The sequence below is a fragment of the Dendrobates tinctorius genome, unplaced genomic scaffold, assembly GCF_039654945.1.
Source record: "Dendrobates tinctorius isolate UK_male_01 unplaced genomic scaffold, ASM3965494v1 ptg000093l, whole genome shotgun sequence".
NCBI lineage: Eukaryota > Metazoa > Chordata > Amphibia > Anura > Dendrobatidae > Dendrobates > Dendrobates tinctorius.
The window spans coordinates 4,786,128-4,808,238 of NW_027361761.1; the positions used below are offsets into that span (position 1 = coordinate 4,786,128).

Below are 22,111 nucleotides of genomic sequence, written 5' to 3' on the forward strand. Positions count from 1 at the left end.
ACTTTGAAGTGTTTCATTGTAATGCTTCAGTGCTTAATCAGGACATGAGAGGGAGGAGATAGGGGCCAATGAAGACTGTAAGTTCTTCATAAGTTTCTGCGTGTTAATGGCCTGTATGTTTCTATAAGTCTGGACAGTGGGGGTGACCTGAGCAGCCTGGCAGTTCTTGATAGAGAATGAAAGAAGGTTGTGATCAGAGAGCGGGAGAGGGGAGTTTGCAAAATCATCCACTGCACAAAGCCAAGAGAAGACCAAGTCGAGGGAGTTCCCGTCTTCATGCGTTGGAGAATTAGTAAGCTGCGAAAGGCCAAACGAGGAGGTTAGAGATAAAAGGTGAGTAGCAGATGGGGAGAGGGGAAAAGCAATGGGGATGTTGAAATCTCCCATGATGAGGGTAGGGATGTCACAGGAGAGAAAATGTGGAAGCCAAGTGGCAAAATGATCCAGGAACTGATGGGAGGGGCCGGGAGGACGATACCACCGCCACTCGCATGGAGAAGGGGGTGTAGAGTCTGACGGCATGGACCTCAAAAGAAGGGAAGACTAGTGAGGGTAGTTGAGGGATAACCTGAAAGGTACATTTTGGTGATAGGAGCAGACCAACGCCTCCACCTGCTCTATTGTCTGATCTTGGGGTATGAGAGAAGTGTAGTCCCCCGTATGAAAGAGCAGCAGCAGCGGTAGTGTCTGACTGCTGGATCCAGGTTTCAGTAAGAGCCAGGAGGTTAAGAGAATTAGAAAGGAAAAAGTCATGAATGAAAGAGAGTTTGTTACACACTGAGCGAAAATGCCAAAGTGCACAATTAAGAGAGACAGATGGCATGCAGGGAATATTAATGAGATTAGAGGGGTTTCTGAGTGTAGCAGTTGGGGGGTTTGACTTTCTATAACATGGGGTACCAGGGTTGGGAGCAATGTCTCCTGCGACTAGGAGGAGGATAGAGTGAGCAGATGGTTAAGTGATTTGTGAGAGCGTCTCTTATGTTGAATGGTTGGACTGACTGGATCTGTGCAATTTAACAATGTGAAAAGAGCATGAGTGCTATTCATAGGAGAGGAAAGGAGCGAGGGGCCAATAAGGATGGAGTGTAGAGAGTTAATGCCAGGGCGGTGGATGTGTGTGAATGCAGCGGCCAGGATATAAATTATACAAATGCATATGGTATATATTTATTGTACTCCAAATGTAGAGGGAGTAGATGTATAAAAATGTCTTACCTGTCTCCTGCCCTGTCTAACTGCCATGTTATAACTGCCAGTACTTTGATACATTTACTTCGATTACATGTGCATAAATGCTCCCCCTAGCTATGTCTGAATATATAGGAGGTTAAGGCTAAGGTTTTTTTTTTTTTTTGCTCTCTCTCTCTTCTCATTAATCAAACTAAATTGAGACAGCAGGACCCAATAAAATGTTGTGGCCAGATAAACAGATGTCCAGCACTACATGGATCATAAAGCACTTTGAAAAGTTTCTTGACCTCACAACATAAGGGGACAAGCAGAGTAAGTTGAAATAACTATATACCAGATATAAGCTTGCATAGCTGAAAACACATAGTTAGCATTCAGGATTAACTGCTTGCTAACATTGAATGGAATGGTCACTAGCAAAGTTCTCACGGTCAGCCCCGGCGTTATCTCCAGCCACTAACAAAGTTCTCACGGTCAGCTGATCGTGAGAACTGTTGTTCAGGTGACTGCCTGTATAGTGGCATAATTCCACTGTTCACCCAAAGGCATCCAGATATAGCAGTGCTGGACTCGTTGTGGGACACACAGTAATTGGACTATGGCGGATCAGGAGTATTTGTGTTGGTTTATTATTTTATTTTTGTTGCAGAAGATCGAGGGAGTCGGGGAATTAGGCGATGCAGTAAATATGGTATATTAAGATTATTATTATTATGCATTTATATAGCGCCATTTATTCCATGGCGCTTTACATGTGAAAAGGGGAAATATAGACAAGTATAATAAACAATTATAGGAATGAGGAATGAGCGGATCCGGGAAATATTTTTGAGTTTGAGGCGGCAGGAGGAGGCGAGGGCTTGGATATGTGGTTTGAAAGAGAGCGCAGAGTCGAGGATCACCCCAAGGCACCGAGCGTAAGGGACTGGGGAAAGAAAGCAGCCTTTGACATTGATGGATAGATCTGGTGGAGGGGTAGAGTGAGATGGGGGAAAGATGATGAATTCTGTTTTGTCCATGTGCAGTTATTAAAGGACTTTATTCTTCCTGTGTCTTTATTTACCATATTACTATAGGATTAGTAATGGATGGGTGTCTCATAGACACCTCTCCATTACTAAGCCATGGGCTTGATGTCACTGGACAATACAAAGGTGACATCAACCCCACAACTTTTACCCCACTTGCCACCACTACAGGGCAAGTGGGAAAAGCCGGGTAAAGTGAAATAATTGGATGCGCCAATTGTGGGGTGGCTGCGGGCTGCTATTTTTAGGCTGGTGAGAGCCAAAATCCGTGGGCCTTGCCAGCCTGAGAATACCAGTCTGCAGCTGTCTGCTTTTTCCTTGGCTGGTTAACAAAAATAGGGGGACCCCATGCGGTTTTTTTTTTTTTTTGGAGGGGATTCCACTATTTTTGCTAACCAATGACCATCCAAGGTAAGCAAACTGCTGCGGCCTGGTATTATCAGGCTGGTAAGGTTCATGGAGATTGGATCCTTACCAGCCTGAATTACTAGTCCCAGTCGTCTGCTTTACTCTGGCTGGATAACATATATAGGGGGGACCCCATCTCATTTTTTTTTTTTTTAATTATTATATATTTATTAAATAGGAGGGGACCGCTCTGTGCTCTCCTCCGTTTTCTGTGTCGTGTACTTCTGGCTGTGTCACAAGATTCACCATTATGTAAATTAGTACTTAATACACCCGTGACTAGGAAGATAATGCGGGTTTACTGCATCTAATGAAAGTCTATGGCCGGGATTTTTTTTTCCTGCTGCTTTTTTTTTTCTTCTGCTTTTGCTTCTGCAGCAAAACCTTGATTTCTTGGCAGGAAAGGAGCTGTGGCATAAACACAGGTTTTTTGGTGTAGTTTTGGTGCGTTTTTTGCGTCTCTTTGTCCACGCTAACGTCCGTGACTTTTCTGCAGAAAAACCGCTGCAACTAACGATGCTTTGCTGGTACTGTATAAAGCAGAAAATTAGCATAAAAAACTCAGCAAAAACTCCCGGAGTGAACATAGCCTTGGACCTTTTTTTTCCTTTGGGCTACAGTTTTGCAATTGTATTTCGTTAAAAAATAAAAGGAGTTAACTGAGAATCCATCAGTGAGTTCATTATGAAAAGGTTATTAGAAGAGTTTTTAACTATTTTAATGTTTTTTTTTTTTAATTCTAAGCTCTTTGAAAGCTGATTTAGGACCAAAGACCAAAACAAAGTCGAATGTAGAGGCAAAAAGGAAAAAAAAGAGCCTGTAGAAGCCAAATGGTGCAACATTTTAATGAAAACCCAAGTGCAAAAAAATATTTTTGGATCCAAATAAATGCACTTAGGTAAAAAAAAAAATAAAAAAAAGTCCCAGGTTGAGTCTGGTATTACGGCTCTGAGTTTAGGCTGAGCGGCAGTAACAGGCACAACCTGAGGTCAGAGGTGGCGCTATTTCGGTGATTAAGTAATAGTATTTTCCCAATGCCTCACATGTAGTATACGAAAATATATAAAGGAGGGAGGATGTACAACTGGTGAACGGTAAAGAAGGCTGATTTTATACACCCCCCCATATATTAAAAATGGAATAGTCAAATCAATGCATAAACTGCGGGCAGGAAGCAAGAACTGTGCTACAATAGGGGTGCGGTGCTGCGGCCACTTGGATCCTTCCACCTTCTTCAGTGTAAAATGGTTTAGTCCGCCCAAACTTGTGGCGCGAATCGAAATTCAGTTACTCCCCCCAGTCACTGGACATGGAACGGTCCAGTTAGTGCAGACACCACGGCGGGGAACGCAGAGGTGAGCTATAATAGTGGGTGTAAAAAAATTCTGACAAATATAATGGTTTAGTCCACCCACTGCTTTGATACGGATCCTTCCGGACTAGTGACACCCAGGGGTCCTCCCGAGTTACTAGTATAGTGTGTAAGCGCTGTATAGCTCGAAAAAAGCCTCCCCTTTGTAGTGAAAATTGAATCGTCCAATTAGTGCATAACATTCACGGAGGGACCCGGCAATGTGCAAGAATAGGGGTGTTATTTTTTTTAATTTTCTCTCTTTGGCAGTAGTGTGAGCAGGTAATGTATGTTTATTGTGATATATTAGCATTATTTTTTTTTCTTGTTTTTATAACCCTAGTGGCCTGATGGTCATCAAAAAAAAAAATTTAGGGTCCATGGCCACCATGGAGTTGCTGGGAAGTGTGTATGTTGCAGTGTATAGGTTTGTGCAGCTGCCCCTTTTACTAAATGACCCCAAATCTAAACTGAGTACACCCATGAAGCCCAGTACGGGGGTACAAAGATGGCTGACTGGGCTGTTGGCTACCATGACAACGCCATTGATGCCCTATTTCCAACCTGTTAAATGCTGCTGTTACAGCGGACGGCTGCATCTAAGGGGTTAACTGATTAGCGCCAGTTCTGACTGCAGCGGTTCGGGAGCTGCTCCTGAGCCCGCGCCGTACATGCTGTGCTGGGGGGGATCCTTCTTTACGGTCCAGAGCACTACGAAAAGCCTGTGTAGGCCTGAATATACCAAATGTGTATTTTTAAATTTAATGGAGTAAAAGGAGGGTATTTTGACCTTTTGCAGGGTTTCTCTCCCCCCATATTTTAAACCGATTCACGACAGAGCCTTTTTTTTGCGTTTTTGTTTTTCGCTCCCCTTCTTCCCAGAGCCATAACTTTTTTTTTGTATTTTTCCGTCAGTATGGCCATGTGAAGGCTTGTGCTTTGTGGGACGAGTTGTACTTTTCAACGACACCATTGGTTTTACCATGTGTACTAGAAAATGGGGAAAAAAAATTCCAAGTGCGGTGAAATTGCCAAAAAAAAGTGCGATCCCACACTTGTTTTTTTTTTTTGTTTGGCTTTTTTTTGCTAGGTTCACTAAATGCTAAAACTGACCTGCCATTATGATTCTCCAGGTCATTACGAGCTCATAGACACCAAACATGTCTAGGTTCTGTTTTATCTAAGTGGTGAAAAAAATTCCAATGTTTGTTCCAAAAAAAAAACCATTGCCCTATTTTCCGAGAGCCGTAGCGTCTCTATTTTTCGTGATCTGGGGTTGGGTGAGGGCTTATTTTTTTTGTATGCTGAGCTGACGTTCTTAACGACTCCATTTTGATCCCGTTATTGCATTTTAATGCAACGTCGCGGCGAGCAAAAAAGAATAATTCTGGCGTTTTGACTTTTTTTTTATAGCTACGTCGTTTATTCATTGATAGATCGGGCGACTCTGAATGTGGCGATGCCAAATATGTGTATGTGTGATATATTTTTTTTTTTTTTGAATGGGGAGTAAGGGGGATGATCTGAACTTTTTTTATTTTTCTTTTTTTAAATATTTTTAAAAGTATTTTCCCTTACGTCCCTCCGGACAGCACCATGGAGGACGTCCTTCCTTGCCCTATAGTGGGACACGATCAGAGAGAGGTTAAAAGGCCCCTCCCACCTCCACCCTCCAGTGTTTTTCCTGTCCCGGCAGGGGACGGTTGTATGAGAGGTTGCTCTTAGAGCGAAGATAGCCTGTGGACGATAATTGCTTTCCATTCCCCTGGCAGGTGGTCTGTGGCTGATTCCTCTCTGGGAGAGGTCCCTCAGCCGTCATTCGTTATACCAGACGGGATTGGGGGTCTCAGCCCTCTCTTCCCTGCTGTCAGGTGGACCGTGGCTGACACCTCTTGGAGAAGTTCCTCAGCCAGCCTGCATGATGGGCTCAGGGGGATCGTGCGGCGCGTCCAATCCTTCCCCCTGTCAAGGGGCCCAGGGCCGACACTCCCCGGTGGGGAGTCCCTCTGCCCCAGAGACCAGTCGAGCGGACGTGCTCCTGGGTTGAGCCGCTCCTCCCGGTGGGAGGCTCTCGGCTCGGACGCCGGCCGGCAAAACATGGCTAATTCCGGAAAACATGCAGTGGAGAAGGCCGCCGCGCCTCCGGCAACGTCAGCATAAGGTCGGCGTGCGTTCCACGGCAGAACGCGGAAGTGCAGAACGAGACAGGCAACAGCCTAGTTTCTTGGATCTCGTGGGGCACAGGAAAGGAAATCACTGGCAGTAATACAACATTCCTGACCGAACGCCACTTCCCTCCATGGTAGGCTCTCGGCGTTACCAGCTCCCCCTGTCTTTCTAGCAGGTGTAGAGCCAGCACAGGTGAGTGCACGCTGGAATGTTGTGTTCAGGGCCTGGCCTCTGGGTTAATACTAGCCTCATGCCTTGGTGCCAATGCTGGGCCTAGAGCCTCATGTGCTGAGATATGCTCCACATATAAGCAGCTAGGCCTTGGACCTCTAGGCTATAGTAAAGCCATTTGTCCAAGCTACATCTCATAATGGGACCTCAGTTAGTTGCACACCAGGTCTGCACAGAGCCTTATGGCTGGACACATGGTGGAATGCAACACAGGGTCTCCAGGGAGTCTGCTCTCCACCTGAGTCTCATTAATTAGCTCCTTCAGGTGGAGCTGGTCTGACAATTGAGATATACTATTCAGAGCGGAGGTTTATCCGGATCTCTGATTGCTCTCTTGGAGGTAGCTGGGGACCTGGCCTCTTGTTTGGCACCTTCAAGCAGGGCCGTAATCTGTGCATCATATTACATCATAGGGGCATCGTTTTGTCTCTGTGCATCGTATCGCCGCTGAACATCGTGCCGCTGGGCATGACATATGGCCGCTGGGCACGACATATGGCCGCTGGACACGATACACGGCCGCTGGGCACGATATACTGCTGCCGTGCACGATATGTTGCCGCCGTGCACCATACGACCGCCGTGCATCATTGTGCCTCATATTGCCTCATATTGTATCATTGTGCCTCATATTGTATCATTGTGCCTCATATTGTATCATTGTGCCTCATATTGTATCATTGTGCCTCATATTGTATCATTGTGCCTCATATTGTATCATTGTGCCTCATATTGTATCATTGTGCCTCATATTGTATCATTGTGCCTCATATTGTATCATTGTGCCTCATATTGTATCATTGTGCCTCATATTGTATCATTGTGCCTCATATTGTATCATTGTGCCTCATATTGTATCATTGTGCCTCATATTGTATCATTGTGCCTCATATTGTATCATTGTGCCTCATATTGTATCATTGTGCCTCAGGTTGCATCATTGTGCTTCATAGTACCTCTGTGCATCATATGGCGTCATAGTACTTTGGTACATCATACGTCATCATATGGCTTCATAGTGCCTTTGTACATCATGTGGCTTCATAGTTCCCTTGTGCATCAGGGGGCTGCATAGTGCCTCTGTTCACCATGCGGCATCATGGGACCTCTGTGCAGCGTATTCCACTATGTGGCTTCATAGTGCCTTTGTGCTGCAACATAGAGCTCTATAGTGTCTGTGCGTCATACTGCATCATATTGCTTCATAGCGCCCCATAGTGTCTTGGCACATCATATTGCGTCATGGTGCTTCTGTACAGCATAAGGCTTCTGTGCATCATATGGCGTCATAAGGCTTTGGTACCCCTGCGCCTCAGGGGGTCATTTATGGGTCATAATACCTCGGGTGCTGTGGCTTTGGGCCTCTGGCTTAGACCTTCTGACTTGGGCATTTTTGTGGGCCACACCTTGTATGGTTGGCCTACCACTTCACATTTTGTCTCAGGCCCCAACTCTGGTCTTTGTGTTTCGGGCCTAGACCCAGTTTCTGTTGCTTCATTCTTGGCAGCTGGACTTAGCCAGACGAACAGTTATGCTTGAATTGGCCTATTAACTTAGCATTTCTTCTATTTGGAACAGAACTCTAAAGTGAGTTACTGTCTTGATGGCTAAAGGCAGGTCCCTCTCATAGTTAACTTTTAAAGCGAGACATACGTCTTTGGGGTTCATCCTTTAAGTGGACATAGCCTGGGTGCAGAAAATCCCATAAGGTGGGAGGAAACAATTCTTCCTGACTCCACATAGAGCAGTCGGACTGGTTTCCTTGATAGAGACCCGTTAGGCAGATTCTTGTCCTATAAATCAGTTGTATTATGTTTACCAGGGGTGGCATCACTACTTTTTGTACCTGGTGGCGGTTCAGCAGCCCTGCATCAGGTGCTAGAGGATCCCATACTCGCTGCTCTTACGGGAGTCAGGGCTCCTAAGGTAAAGAAGCGGTATCCATGACTCTTGCAGTCGAGAACCCATAGCCCATCTGCCTTGCAGTAGTCAATCCCCTCTGCGATGGGAGGAAACCTACTTCCCTCTAGTTAGTGTGGTTCCTCGCACCATAGCAGTCAGGGGTATAAATATCTCTAAGAAGATTGCCTTTTAGGATATAACATATGAATAAGTTGACACATTTACAGTGTCTGGGCTAATGACTTGTATAGAAGCGCACACACACTTATTCTCCTCAGTTCCAAAGTCCAGACTCCCGTGTCTAACATCAGTAAAACAGGCGTGAGGATCCACATTTCCCTTTCAATGCTTCTAATGAAAAGCCAATGTTGGTAAGTGGCAGGAGAGGTTACCTGCCAGATGGAGTATTTCCTTAGTCTTAAATAATAGCCAACCCTTTCTTGAGGTTTAGACATGTAAAGGATTCAGAATACACAGGACCTCCTGGATGAGTAAGGTACAGACGTCTCAATACTCCGCTATTTTCCATGTACGTACGTGCACACGCTGCGGAATCCGCTGCGGATTAATCCGCACGGATTTTGCAAAAACCGCAGATAATCCGCACGTCCAAAGACCTGCGGATTATCTGCGGTTTGGTCCTGCGGATTCACTATCTCCACAATGGTGAAGATAGGAACCCGCAGCGGTTTCCGCAGAAAGAATTGACATGCAATTCTTTCTGCGGATTCAAAACCGCAGCAAATCCGCGCGTTTTTTTCCGCAGCGTCGGCACAGCGTTTTTTTTTTTTTTTTGCCATTCAAATGAATGGTACTGTACACCGCAGCTAAAACTGCTGCGTGTCCGCAGCGGCCAAAACCGCTGCGGAAACGCAGCGGAATCCGCAGCGTGTGCACACAGCCTTATTGCGCTGATCTGCCAGCGGAGCAGGGTCTCTGGCCTGCAGGTTTCCTTGTAGTATGGTAAGGTGGTCTCTAGCCAAGATTTAAGCCGAGCCCAGGAGGACCGACGAAGGAACTATCCTGTGTTATAAGCACATACAGCGAATTAACGGTCTGTACAGTCCTCTTTGTATTATGGCTGTGGTTATCGCCATACCTTTTGCTGGGCAATAAGGTTTTAATCCTATTTCTGTGACTGCGGTGTCCATAAGTATCTATCACAATAACTGTAATTCACTGCGGTTCATTAGTGGTATTGGGGTGCAACAGGTTGTTCCACTGCAAATCTTGTTGCCACATTCATACTGAAATTGGCCATTATAGACATATATCAGACACTCACTGCGGTGATTACCTTTGTAGATCCCTTTCGATATCTATATTTCTTCTCATCTTATAGATAATGTCTGGATCTAGCCTGGTTCTTACCTAGAACTTTGATCTGGGGGCTTCTGTTCCCACCCTGAGACCTTTGCTTTGGTATTCTCCATGGTGCTGTCCGGAGGGACGTAAGGGAAAAAGGGAATTAGACCTACCGGTAATTCTGTTTCCTGTAGTCCCTCAGGACAGCACCCTTAGTTCCCTCCCTTATGTTTGTCTTTAGGCTTGCATGGAATCGATCGGCAGATTGTTCATCCATCAGGTCATCGTGGCTCGAGATGGGGATGGAGCCGCTAAAGGGTCTTACAGACGCGTTTGTAAGGGCGTGTTTAGACCATTTCCATCCATCCTCGGTGGTACTTTGAAAAAACACTGGAGGGTGGAGGTGGGAGGGGCCTTTTAACCTCTCTCTGATCCTGTCCCACTATAGGGCAAGGAAGGACGTCCTCCATGGTGCTGTCCTGAGGGACTACAGGAAACAGAATTACCGGTAGGTCTAATTCCCTTTTTTTTTTTTTTTTTTTTTCACTTTTGGCATTCTTCAATATCCTCCATGGGAGACTAGAAGCTGCGATAACCCAATCGGCTCTGCTGCATACAGGCGATGGTCAGATCGCCTGTATGCAGCAGTATTGCTGACTTGCTATGAGCGCCAACTACCGGGCGGCGCTCACTGCAAGCTGGAGACCTCTGGTTGTAATGTCGACCCATCGGTGACCCGCGATCACGTGATGGGGTCACCGATGGGCGGGATTTCCGGCGTGCTTGCCAAAAGCGAGTTTTAAATGCTGCCTTCAGGCCACGAATGATGACAACCAGGTGGTACCTGAATATGCACAACAAGGGCTGTAATAATAATACTAAGATGTAATAAGGAGCAAAGAATAATAAATGATCCCGGCCTTAATGCTGTGAAGCTGGTGCTTATGAGATAAGCTAACACTATTTCTGCAGTAGAAAGTAATAGTAAAAAATTTCTCTTGGACTGTGTCACTGTGCTAATAGTATAATATCCATGTCATGTGCCACAAACTGGAAAACAGGATTGCCATAAAAGTGTGTAGTATAAGGAATGTATTATCTTTACTTACTCACACTCGTTTCGCCGTGGCTTCTTCTGAGGGTCAATGAATTCATTGCACCTTGGAAGAAGCCACGGTGAAACGCGCGTCAAGCAGTTAAAGGTGATACATTCCCAGCACGATGAATTGTCACTTGGGAGTAGCCACGGGGAAACGCGCGTCTGGGACTGAAGGTAATACATTCCCAGCTCAATGAATTAATTGCCCCTTGGAAGAAGCCACGGTGAAATGCAGGTCAAACAGTAAAGGGAATACATTCCCTGCACTATGCACAATGAAAAATTTGATTTTTACCCCACCACCACAGCAGCAGAGCTGGAAGCTGGGGATGGCGAGCGTCTTGATTAAGCAAAGGAGCTCTGTGATGAGTTGAAGGATCTTTTGCTAGAACTGTGCTGACTAGTTGTCCCGAAGAGAGAAGGCGCGGTGTGTCCAGCCTGTGCTGCGTAAGGCCTCATTCACACAAGACTAATGTTTATCACTGATAGAGCTCACACCAATTATAGTATATTGTCCAGAGTGGTCCGCTCAATATCACGGGGATGTGAAATTTTGTCATCTGTCTGCTGTCAGCTTTTTACGGCCTGTTTGATGTGAGAATCATGAGAAACCTCCATGTTTCTCAAGATGGATCCATCCATTCTCATAATCTTTTGTTTTCCCTCCATTCATCTTCCTGCTTAATTCTTATAGAGGACCTGTCGCCTACTCAAAGAATGCAAAAAAAAAAAAAAAGTTAAAAACCCCAGAAGCCCCCTGATTTTGCCGCTTTTCTCCATTTTACTCTGAGTTGCTCAATCACAAAGATAATTCACATTAATTTATTTTGAAGTGCAACATGCGAAACCTCTCCTTGTTGTGCAACTGTGCATTTCTTTAGAGTCTTCTCTGGGGGCATGCACTTTCTCCCTTCCCTCCCTGAATCTGCCAATCACAGCTCAACATCTGATCTAGGAAGCTCGGTTGCTGACCTGTGATTGGCAGTGCCTTGCAGAGAGGAGTGAAAGTGCACGCCCCCAGAGAAGACTCTGATGAAACGCCCTGTTGCTCTACAATCAGAGAATTCACATAATGTTTTCCAAAAGAAACAAATGTGGATATCTCTGCAATAGAGCGACTATGAGCAAAACAGAAAAAAGTGTCAATCAGGGGAGGCCAGGGTTTTGTCTGTGTTTTTTTTGTTTTTTTTTTTTTTGCAAATTTTGTAATAAAAAACAAAACACTAGTGTTGGCAAGATCTGAAACCCTTAATGCTTTTTTTTTTTTTTTTCTGGTTGATGTGAGGTCTTTTTTTTTTTTTTTTTTTTTTATGCGCCCTGAGTCGATTTATTGTTTTTTTTTTTTTTTTGTTTTTTTTTTTTTGTTTTTTTTTATATCCACATCATTTAAGACTAGATGCAATTATTTGATTGCCTTTTATTTTGTTTTTTGCAGTGTTTTGGCTGTTGAATAAAATAAGTTCTGGCGTTTAGATTATTATATTTTTTCATTACGCTGTTTAATAAATTGATTGAGTTTAACTTTATATTTTGATAGATCGAACTGTTATGAATGCAGTTTGTTTTTTTTTTTCCCACTGTCTACTGTATTTGTTAGTCTCCTTCGGGGACTTGAACCTGCGATCATCCGATCACTTGTACTATGCACAAATATCAAAAATCACTGTTTTTCATGAACATCAGCCAGAAGCCGGTGTTCCCAGGAATGCCATTGTGACAGGCACATTGGTCTTTAACACTCCCTACCATCATGGCAACCCATCGGCACCCTGCGATAGTCACGGGGGTACTGATGGGCGCATGGAATGATGCTCCCCACTGCCGCCTCTGTATATGCTTGTCAAAACAGGTTAACAGCCTCGAGTTGAGATCGGCTCCACCTGTGGCCGTTAGATGCAGATGATGGCTGAATAGCCCAGCCATCATCTGTCGGGAAAGATGCTGGCTCGGTCCCACTTGCTGCCTCTTCTTGCCATTGGCACACACTGAAGCCCTAGGCATCTTCATGCTAGACCAGGACTTTTGGCCTCGACCAGGCCTAGGATGTCTCCATGCATATGCGGAGACACCCCAGGCCTAGTCGTGGCAGAAATCTTGGCCTAAAGTGTCTTTTGCAAGATTGTAGAGCAATGACATCACCGGGAAGAGACGTCCCAGGTCTGGCATGAAGAGACCCTTTGTTTCACCAAGAGGTGGCGTGGACCGTACAGGAGAGGAGCATGTATCAGAGGTGGCCAGGTGGTGATTATTTTGCTTATTTTTATTATATACACCTTTTGGATGCCCTCTTGCTGAAAAAGAGATATTTTAAACAAACTCACCAGCCCTAGTTATAACATTATGTGAAAGGTTCTAGCAGGGCTCTAGTGAAGATTCTTCTGATGATGATGATGATGATGATGATGATGATGATGATGATGATGATGATGATGATGATGATGATGATGATGATGATGATGATGATGATGATGATGATGATGATGATGATGATGATGATGATGATGATGATGATGATGATGATGATGATGATGATGATGATGATGATGATGATGATGATGATTTATTATTTCCCTCATTTCGTTGTTGACTTTTATTGACTGCGGAATGTTTTTGTCACCAGATTTCAGAGATGCCGGAAGGACCCACAGTGCGGCGCTTCTGCTCCCTCGTCTCTCCTTTTGTGGGACAGCAGGTGGTGAAGGTTGGCGGCAGAACCAAGCAGATTGCCCTGCAGGATTTAATGGGGCAGTGGATTCAGGAATGTCAGGTAATTTAAAGGGGTGTATACAAATGAAAGATTTAAAGGCCTGTGATATGGAAAAAAAATGTTTCTACCTATGTGATTTCCTTTAATGAAAGGTGCAATGGAATAAAATGCGCCAAATTGAAGCGTACTCCTTTTTTATAAACTTGGCCCATCTTTCTGCTGCTATCCGCCACCGCAAGAAATGTTACTCCAGTTAGTTACTAATGTACATTTCTGTTGTACTTTAAGCCGCTCTTGTGGCTAAAATAGTGACTAATTTGATGGCTAAATCAGACCCGCTGCCGCCATATGAAGCTCCAAGCTCCACTCACTTCTCAAACATTTGTCATGGCTGGCTGCTGTAAAATAAAACATAATTTTTGCAAAATTAAGAGTTGCTCAAGATGTTTCAACATTCCAGTTTTATCCCTGAATTTTAGCAAAAAATTCTGTTTAAATGCGACCCTAAATCTTCCTTTATTAATTTTCACAACCACTGATATGCTGTTTGAAGTCTGATCGAAGTTTCAAATTTTTTGCGAGTGTCTCTCCCAGTAATAGGCTGGATGTGAGCTCACTATGTATCCAGGGTGCTGCTGTTTTCATTGGCTCGTACATCAGCACAGCTTCTATCCTGCAATTACTGTATTTCCTCCTCATGTGCTTTTCTCCAGCTTGTATTTTCTACCCTCCTTGAGACTGTACATGCTTTCTCCCCTCTCCATGCCGTGGAGATCTGTGTACAACCCAGGGAGAGAGCTGTCATAATCGGGAGCTCTTATGGATTTGTAACATTGACGCAGATCACTTAAATAAAGGACTCTCCAGCAGCAAAATTGGTAAACATTTTTTAATGAAGACTATTTAGAAAGTTATGTATCTTTGTGTGGAGTTTATTGTTTGTTTGTTTAAAGTTTGTTGCCTTTAGGGGTTTTTAGAGACAAACTTTCTCAATATTTTTTTTTTTTTTTTTAAGTTTGCAAAACTGAAGAAACTGTAAAATATTGGATGTTATCCTGCTGCGCTTGCTACAAGAATGCATTGACACTGGTGTATGATGGGGTTCAGCATTACATGGCCAATCTGCGGGATACAGTAATCTCAGCGACTGGAAAATCGATCCGGGCAATGGTGGCGCTCATTACACCAATTTTATCCATCGGGCCCCCTTAGATGTCACATGGCATGTGTGAGAAGTGCCTTTTTAAAGGGTTTATTCCCTTATACCTAAATGGGTATGGTCGGATAGACCTTGTAAAAGCAAGCACTTTTGCAATTTCCTGCTTATTAAAATATTCAGCCGTTCTTGAGCTATTAAAACTTTTCTTTTGCTTACTGCTAGTTGCCATGGAGACCGACCACCACAGCTAGACAGTAAAATATATTCAGTGCTTACAAGCAATGGCGGATCTTAATAGAGGCGGATGGGGCGGTCGCCCCGGGCCCAAGGTTTTTTGGGGGCGCAGGGGCGGGCTGGGCCGGGCCGGGCCGGGTGGCAGAGAGGCAAATGCCACCCGGACCGCTCCCCCAGCACCTGTACAGGGCCGGCCGTGCCCTGTGCTGTGACGCCGCCGGCAGCAGACAGCCGCCCGCGTCACATTCTATGAGGGGCTGGGAGCTGTGCACGGCCGTCACCTTGACGGCTGCTCAGCTCCGGCTGTACTTCCGGGTCAGATGTCGGGCGTGCGCGATGACGTCATCGTGCACGCGCCGACATGTCCCGGAGGATGCTGAAAGCAGAGGCGCTGCTGGGGAGCGAGCCGGCTGTGAGGTAAGTATGGGGAACTTTTTTTTATTTTTTTTTTATTTATAAAATGAATTAAATGGGGGAGGGGGTGAGTGGGGGCTGTACACAATGAAGGGGGGGTGACTGGGGCCTGTATATGATGAAGGGGGGGTGACTGGGGGCTGTATATGAAGAAGGGGTGACTGGGGGCTGTATATGATGAAGGGGGGGTGACTGGGGGCTGTATATGATGAAGGGGGGGTGACTGGGGCCTGTATATGATGAAGGGGGGGTGACTGGGGCCTGTATATGATGAAGGGGGGGTGACTGGGGCCTGTATATGATGAAGGGGGGGTGACTGGGGCCTGTATATGATGAAGGGGGGGTGACTGGGGGCTGTATATGATGAAGGGGGGGTGACTGGGGCCTGTATATGATGAAGGGGGGGTGACTGGGGCCTGTATATGATGAAGGGGGGGTGACTGGGGGCTGTATATGATGAAGGGGGGGTGACTGGGGGCTGTATATGATGAAGGGGGGGTGACTGGGGGCTGTATATGATGAAGGGGGGGTGACTGGGGCCTGTATATGATGAAGGGGGGGTGACTGGGGCCTGTATATGATGAAGGGGGGGTGACTGGGGGCTGTATATGATGAAGGGGGGGTGACTGGGGGCTGTATATGATGAAGGGGGGGTGACTGGGGCCTGTATATGATGAAGGGGGGGTGACTGGGGGCTGTATATGATGAAGGGGGGGTGACTGGGGCCTGTATATGATGAAGGGGGGGTGACTGGGGCCTGTATATGATGAAGGGGGGGTGACTGGGGGCTGTATATGATGAAGGGGGGGTGACTGGGGCCTGTATATGATGAAGGGGGGGGTGACTGGGGCCTGTATATGATGAAGGGGGGGTGACTGGGGGCTGTACACAATGAAGGGGGGGTGACTGGGGCCTGTATATGATGAAGGGGGGGTGACTGGGGGCTGTATATGAAGAAGGGGTGACTGGGGGCTGTATATGATGAAGGGGGGGGTGACTGGGGGCTGTATATGATGAAGGGGGGGTGACTGGGGCCTGTATATGATGAAGGGGGGGTGACTGGGGCCTGTATATGATGAAGGGGGGGTGACTGGGGCCTGTATATGATGAAGGGGGGGTGACTGGGGCCTGTATATGATGAAGGGGGGGTGACTGGGGCCTGTATATGATGAAGGGGGGGTGACTAGGGCCTGTATATGATGAAGGGGGGGTGACTGGGGCCTGTATATGATGAAGGGGGGGTGACTGGGGCCTGTATATGATGAAGGGGGGGTGACTGGGGCCTGTATATGATGAAGGGGGGGTGACTGGGGCCTGTATATGATGAAGGGGGGGTGACTGGGGCCTGTATATGATGAAGGGGGGGTGACTGGGGCCTGTATATGATGAAGGGGGGGTGACTGGGGCCTGTATATGATGAAGGGGGGGTGACTGGGGCCTGTATATGATGAAGGGGGGGTGACTGGGGCCTGTATATGATGAAGGGGGGGTGACTGGGGCCTGTATATGATGAAGGGGGGGTGACTGGGGCCTGTATATGATGAAGGGGGGGTGACTGGGGGCTGTATATGATGAAGGGGGGGTGACTGGGGGCTGTATATGATGAAGGGGGGGTGACTGGGGCCTGTATATGATGAAGGGGGGGTGACTGGGGCCTGTATATGATGAAGGGGGGGTGACTGGGGCCTGTATATGATGAAGGGGGGGTGACTGGGGCCTGTATATGATGAAGGGGGGGTGACTGGGGGCTGTATATGATGACGGGGGGGTGACTGGGGGATGTATATGAAGAAGGGGGGTGACTGGGGGCTGTATATGATGAAGGGGGCGTGACTGGGGGCTGTATATGATGAAGGGGGGGTGACTGGGGGCTGTATATGATGAAGGGGGGGTGACTGGGGGCTGTATATGATGAAGGGGGGGTGACTGGGGCCTGTATATGATGAAGGGGGGGTGACTGGGGCCTGTATATGATGAAGGGGGGGTGACTGGGGCCTGTATATGATGAAGGGGGGGTGACTGGGGCCTGTATATGATGAAGGGGGGGTGACTGGGGCCTGTATATGATGAAGGGGGGGTGACTGGGGGCTGTATATGATGAAGGGGGGGTGACTGGGGGCTGTATATGATGAAGGGGGGGTGACTGGGGCCTGTATATGATGAAGGGGGGGTGACTGGGGCCTGTATATGATGAAGGGGGGGGTGACTGGGGCCTGTATATGATGAAGGGGGGGGTGACTGGGGCCTGTATATGATGAAGGGGGGGTGACTGGGGGCTGTATATGATGACTGGGGGCTGTATATGATGAAGGGGGGGTGACTGGGGCCTGTATATGATGAAGGGGGGGTGACTGGGGCCTGTATATGATGAAGGGGGGGTGACTGGGGCCTGTATATGATGAAGGGGGGGTGACTGGGGCCTGTATATGATGAAGGGGGGGTGACTGGGGGCTGTATATGATGAAGGGGGGGTGACTGGGGCCTGTATATGATGAAGGGGGGGGTGACTGGGGCCTGTATATGATGAAGGGGGGGGTGACTGGGGCCTGTATATGATGAAGGGGGGGTGACTGGGGGCTGTATATGATGACTGGGGGCTGTATATGATGACTGGGGGCTGTATATGATGACGGGGGGGTGACTGGGGGCTGTATATGATGAAGTGGGGGGTGAGTGGGGCTGCACATGATGAAGCGGGGGATAAGGGGGACTGCACATGATGAATTAAGGGGTAAGAGGGACTGAACATGATGAATTGGGGGTAAGGGGCACTGCACATGAAGTGGGGGTAAAATTAACTGCACATGATGATGGGGGAGTGGGGCTGCACATGAAGTTGGGGGGGGGGGGAAGGGGACTGCACATGATGAAATGGAAGGGGGAATAAGGGGCTGCAAATGAAGAATCGGCACTGCAGATGAAGATAGTGGGTGATAGGGGACTGCAATGGATGAAGTAAGGGGACTTCAAATTAAAGTGGGGACATCAAAGTGGATCCCCTATGGCCAGGATCACGTTGGGCGATTTTGTGCGTATTGGCCGTAGGCCTACAGCTTATGTGCAACGTCTTTTTAGGCCATGTCCACACGAGGTGGAATGGTGGCGGGTTTTCCGTATGGACCCGCAGCAAACCAAGTGCTGCGGTCCGTACGGCTGTCAATTCCCGCACGGGGACCGCAGCGCTCAGGTGGGGGGGGGGGGTACAGGGGCCCAGGTTTTATGAACAGCCCCGGGCCCATAGTCCACTTAATCCGCCACTGCTTACAAGCTCGTTTCCATTGCGCTTGTAAGCACTGTTTTAAAGCTGGCCAAGATAGATTGAACCCTGATAATCCCGTCCAGCTTCAGCACAGTACTTACTAGCTAGACACCAGAGGTGGTCGGTTTCCTAGGCAACAAGCTGTGAACTAAAAAAAAGTTAATATCTCAAGAACAGCTGCAAATTTTAATAAGAAGTAAATTGAAAAAATGTTTCTTTATGCAAGCACTATCCAACAATGGCCTTATGTGAAGATGGGGACATTAACCCTTTAAGGTTGTCTTTCCATACTGGAAAGAAAATACGTGCCGATTGGCACATAAACAGGATGTGGGATGCATACGCATTTACGAATGGGTACCATGTGCAGCCAATGGAGCATAATCATAAGGCCGCCTCTGCCCCTTTCAGATGGGGCAAAATGGCAACTTTTGGACATAAGCTGCAGGAAAGCCGTTGGGTCCTCACCGGTGACCATATTGTGTGATCCATCTCTAAGTGTCGCCTCCTGTATCTGCAGGTCCATGGGAAGAATCTCTACGTGGCGTTCGGATGCGACGAAACCCGCAAAGCTCCTTCTGCTAATACCCAAGATGTGGATGATGACCCCTCTAAAAAGCAGAGCGCACCCACCACCAGTCCCGGCGACCTCGGCCCTTTGGAGAATGAAGAAGCAAGTCCCGGATGCAAATGGCTGCGATTCCATTTTGGGTTGTACGGGAGCATTAGGGTGAATGAGCTCGCTCGTGCCAAGCAGGGGAACAAGAGAGGGGATTGGAAAGACCCCACGCCCAGGTACGCGGCTTCCCTTCTGGTGGTTGGGACTTCATAGCCCTACAGGCAGAGTACAGGAAATCCGGCTAGGGGCTCTGGGGACGGCCACGGTGGTGGGAGACACCAGATTTGGCACTGGGGGGATTTTCTATGGTGAGCAGATGACTTGGTGATCTCTTGCATGGTCTCCTCTGACACCTGATAGAGCCATATAATGGCAGTATGATTTGTATCGTCGTCAGACGTGGTTCCTATCCATCTCCTGCTTCCTCGCTTAGGTTAATTCTGCACTTCACCTTGGGGGGTTTCCTTGTGTTCTACAACTGTCGGATCCTGTGGTGCTCATCCCCGCACGTGGAGCCCACCTGTGATATCCTGTCGCTGGATTTCGATAAGGAAAAGGCTCTGCGTGCGTTGTCAGTCCCCCGACCGGTCTGTGTCAGTTTGATGGATCAGCGGCACTTCTCCGGAGTAGGTAAGACGCCCCATAAAGTTTCTCTCTATTGTGTAACTACAACTCCCAGTAGATTTGGGGACCCCCCGATTAATCTGTATCACGATGCAATTGTCTCCAGGGAACATCATTAAGAACGAGATCCTGTATCTGACACAAGTCCACCCCTTGTCCTTGGGCTCCCTGCTGCCAGCGGACACCCTGCGTGCCATCATTGATCACGCCGTAAGCTTCACCACCTGCTGGTTGCGGAGCAAGATGCAAAGAGAGCCGCTGCACTACCAGATCTACATGAAGGAGCTCTGCCTGAAGGGGCACAAGGTGGTGAAGGAGCACATCGGACCACCGCGTGGACTGCAGAGACTGACTTGGTATTGTCCTACGTGTCAGGAGCGGGCACAGCCGAAAGAACAAGCCTAATGCTTCACCCTGGACCGGGCGCAGGCTTCATCCTAACCACTCAGTCCGCAGCAAATTCATCTTGTCATGTGAATATCCCCCTGCTACATTGCATGACGCAAAGATTCTCAGGACCCTGTTCATACCTTAAAGGGTCGCCTCCACCGATCACTGTTTCTGTGCAAAAAGCCACATCGTGATGCTTTCCTTACATGAGGTTTTTGAAACTGGGTTCATGCAGTACAGGAAATCTCCAGGTGGATTTTTGTCTGTGCTCCAAAACTTTAAAAAAAAAAAAAAAAAAATTGCAATAATATAGTATTTATTTTCACATATTCTGTACAGAAGAGACAATAGTAAGTGGGGTAATCCTCATTTGAATCGGGGGCTGACACCAATTTGTGCAGCAAAAATGAGTGTTGGATTTTAATGCAAAGACCCGATCCATGCTAAAATCCTGCAGATCTGTGCGAGTAAAATCCAGAGGGGATCGGATTGTACCAATCTCTGCTGTGGACTTAATTCTGCCTGGAAATAGGAGCACAATGTGAAATCTAAAGTGAATCCACTGCAAAACCCTGGTATGTCACACATGGATCTGGCTGCAGATCTGTGGCAAAAAAAATAATTCTAGACTGGTTTCCTGCACATTGGAGCAGTGTTATGGCAGTATATATATTTTTTTTTTTCCCTCTTTTTTTTTTTTTTTTTTTTTTTTTCTTTTGCCTAAAGCATTCAAATTGCTTATTGCCTATCTTTAGCAGTCAACACTGGTGATTCCATATAGTCTATCCTCTGTCTTAAATCTGCATATTTAATAGTATGTATTCAAGGCACTGATTTCAGTTACTATGAAAATAATAGTGTTGCTGATTATATAAACTTTTTTTTTTTTTTTACATAGTTTTTCAATCTCCTTTAAATGGTGAAGTGTAGTGGAAAACAAATATATAGAGTAATAGTTATTACTTTTATTTTGGCTGCACAGTATATTTTTATTTAATAAAAATAAGTAAAAAAATATATAATTTTTTTTCATTCTACGTGTGTATATTACTTTTTTTTTTCTGCTCCTCCCATGGCTTTTTCTTTCATCTTCAGATTAGAGGTGTTGGGTATGACGCAGGTGCCTGACACCTCCACTCAGGCCTTTTTTCAGATGGCGCTAATGACTGCCACCCCCTATCCTCCACTTAGTAGAGAGTAGTAGTCGTCTGGATGTCGCCATGCTTACCGCTGTGATCGCTCCAGTGACTACTATAGTGTTTCAATGGTTAAAGGAGGTGAAGCTTAACTTGTCTTCAGTCCTTACATTGTACCCAATATGACTGCCCACCGTGCATTTATATGTGCCAAATCTAGCCATATAATGCATCCTAAGGGTATGGGCACACGTTGCGGATTCTGCTGCGGTTTTTACCTGCGGATTTAGTGCGGATTTCACTGCGTTTTTACACCTGCAGATTCCTATAATAGAAGAGGTGTAAAAACACTGCGGAACCTCACAAAGAATTGACTTCTGCGTGGATTTTTCTGCAGCATGTGCACAGCAGTTTTTGTTTTACATTGGATAAAATGGTATTGTACACCGCAGCAGAATCCGCAACGTGTGCACACACCCTAATGGCTGCCGCACTGCTTCCCAATGAACAAATTGTGCGCCATTACAGAAAGGGATGGTGTACTGGCAGACGTTTACCTTCTTTATCTATTTTTTTTTTTTTTTTTTTTTTTTTTTTTTTTTTTTTTCATCCTTGCTTTTTCTAGGCCACAGAAGAAACCTCTGTGATCTGCTCGTTCCAGGAGCTTTTCACCCTTTTTTCCTGCTGCTGGAATATCCGCTTTGTTTCTTGCTTTAATTTGACACAGCTGTGTTTTTTTTTTTTTTTGGTTTTTTTTTTTGAAGGAAGAGCAGTAATTTTGCAAACCTCCGATCGCTAGTACTACAGTATATTGTAGGCTATAGTGTAAGAAGGAAAAGAAAAAAAGTGTTTTTTTTTTTTTTTTTTTGTTCCTCTGATAGT

The 22,111-nt window shown here is 46.5% G+C and overlaps 1 protein-coding gene across 3 annotated transcripts; it reads left to right on the forward strand.

The window, feature by feature from the left end:
- Positions 1-3,829: 3,829 nt before the first annotated feature.
- Positions 3,830-21,090, forward strand: NEIL2 (nei like DNA glycosylase 2). 3 transcript variants are annotated; one of them, XM_073586390.1, is made up of 5 exons: positions 3,830-3,985; positions 13,308-13,454; positions 18,981-19,255; positions 19,513-19,709; positions 19,810-21,090. In XM_073586390.1, the coding sequence occupies exons 2-5, from the start codon at positions 13,317-13,319 to the stop codon at positions 20,106-20,108; spliced, it is 909 nt and encodes a 302-aa protein (XP_073442491.1). In that variant the 5' UTR covers positions 3,830-3,985; positions 13,308-13,316; the 3' UTR covers positions 20,109-21,090. The 3 variants fall into 3 exon arrangements, with proteins under 3 accessions (XP_073442491.1, XP_073442492.1, XP_073442494.1); XM_073586391.1 differs by lacking the exon at positions 3,830-3,985 and adding an exon at positions 4,035-4,263; XM_073586393.1 differs by lacking the exon at positions 3,830-3,985 and adding an exon at positions 6,071-6,342.
- The last annotated feature ends 1,021 nt before the right edge of the window (positions 21,091-22,111 follow it).

Bases quoted from the DNA above. Each gene is read 5' to 3' on its own strand.
- NEIL2 (XM_073586390.1), top strand. From the start codon at position 13,317: ATGCCGGAAGGACCCACAGTGCGGCGCTTCTGCTCCCTCGTCTCTCCT. The intron at 13,455-18,980 runs GTAATTTAAAGG...CTGTATCTGCAG, and splicing joins AGTGGATTCAGGAATGTCAG to GTCCATGGGAAGAATCTCTA. The intron at 19,256-19,512 runs GTACGCGGCTTC...TTCCTCGCTTAG, and splicing joins TGGAAAGACCCCACGCCCAG to GTTAATTCTGCACTTCACCT.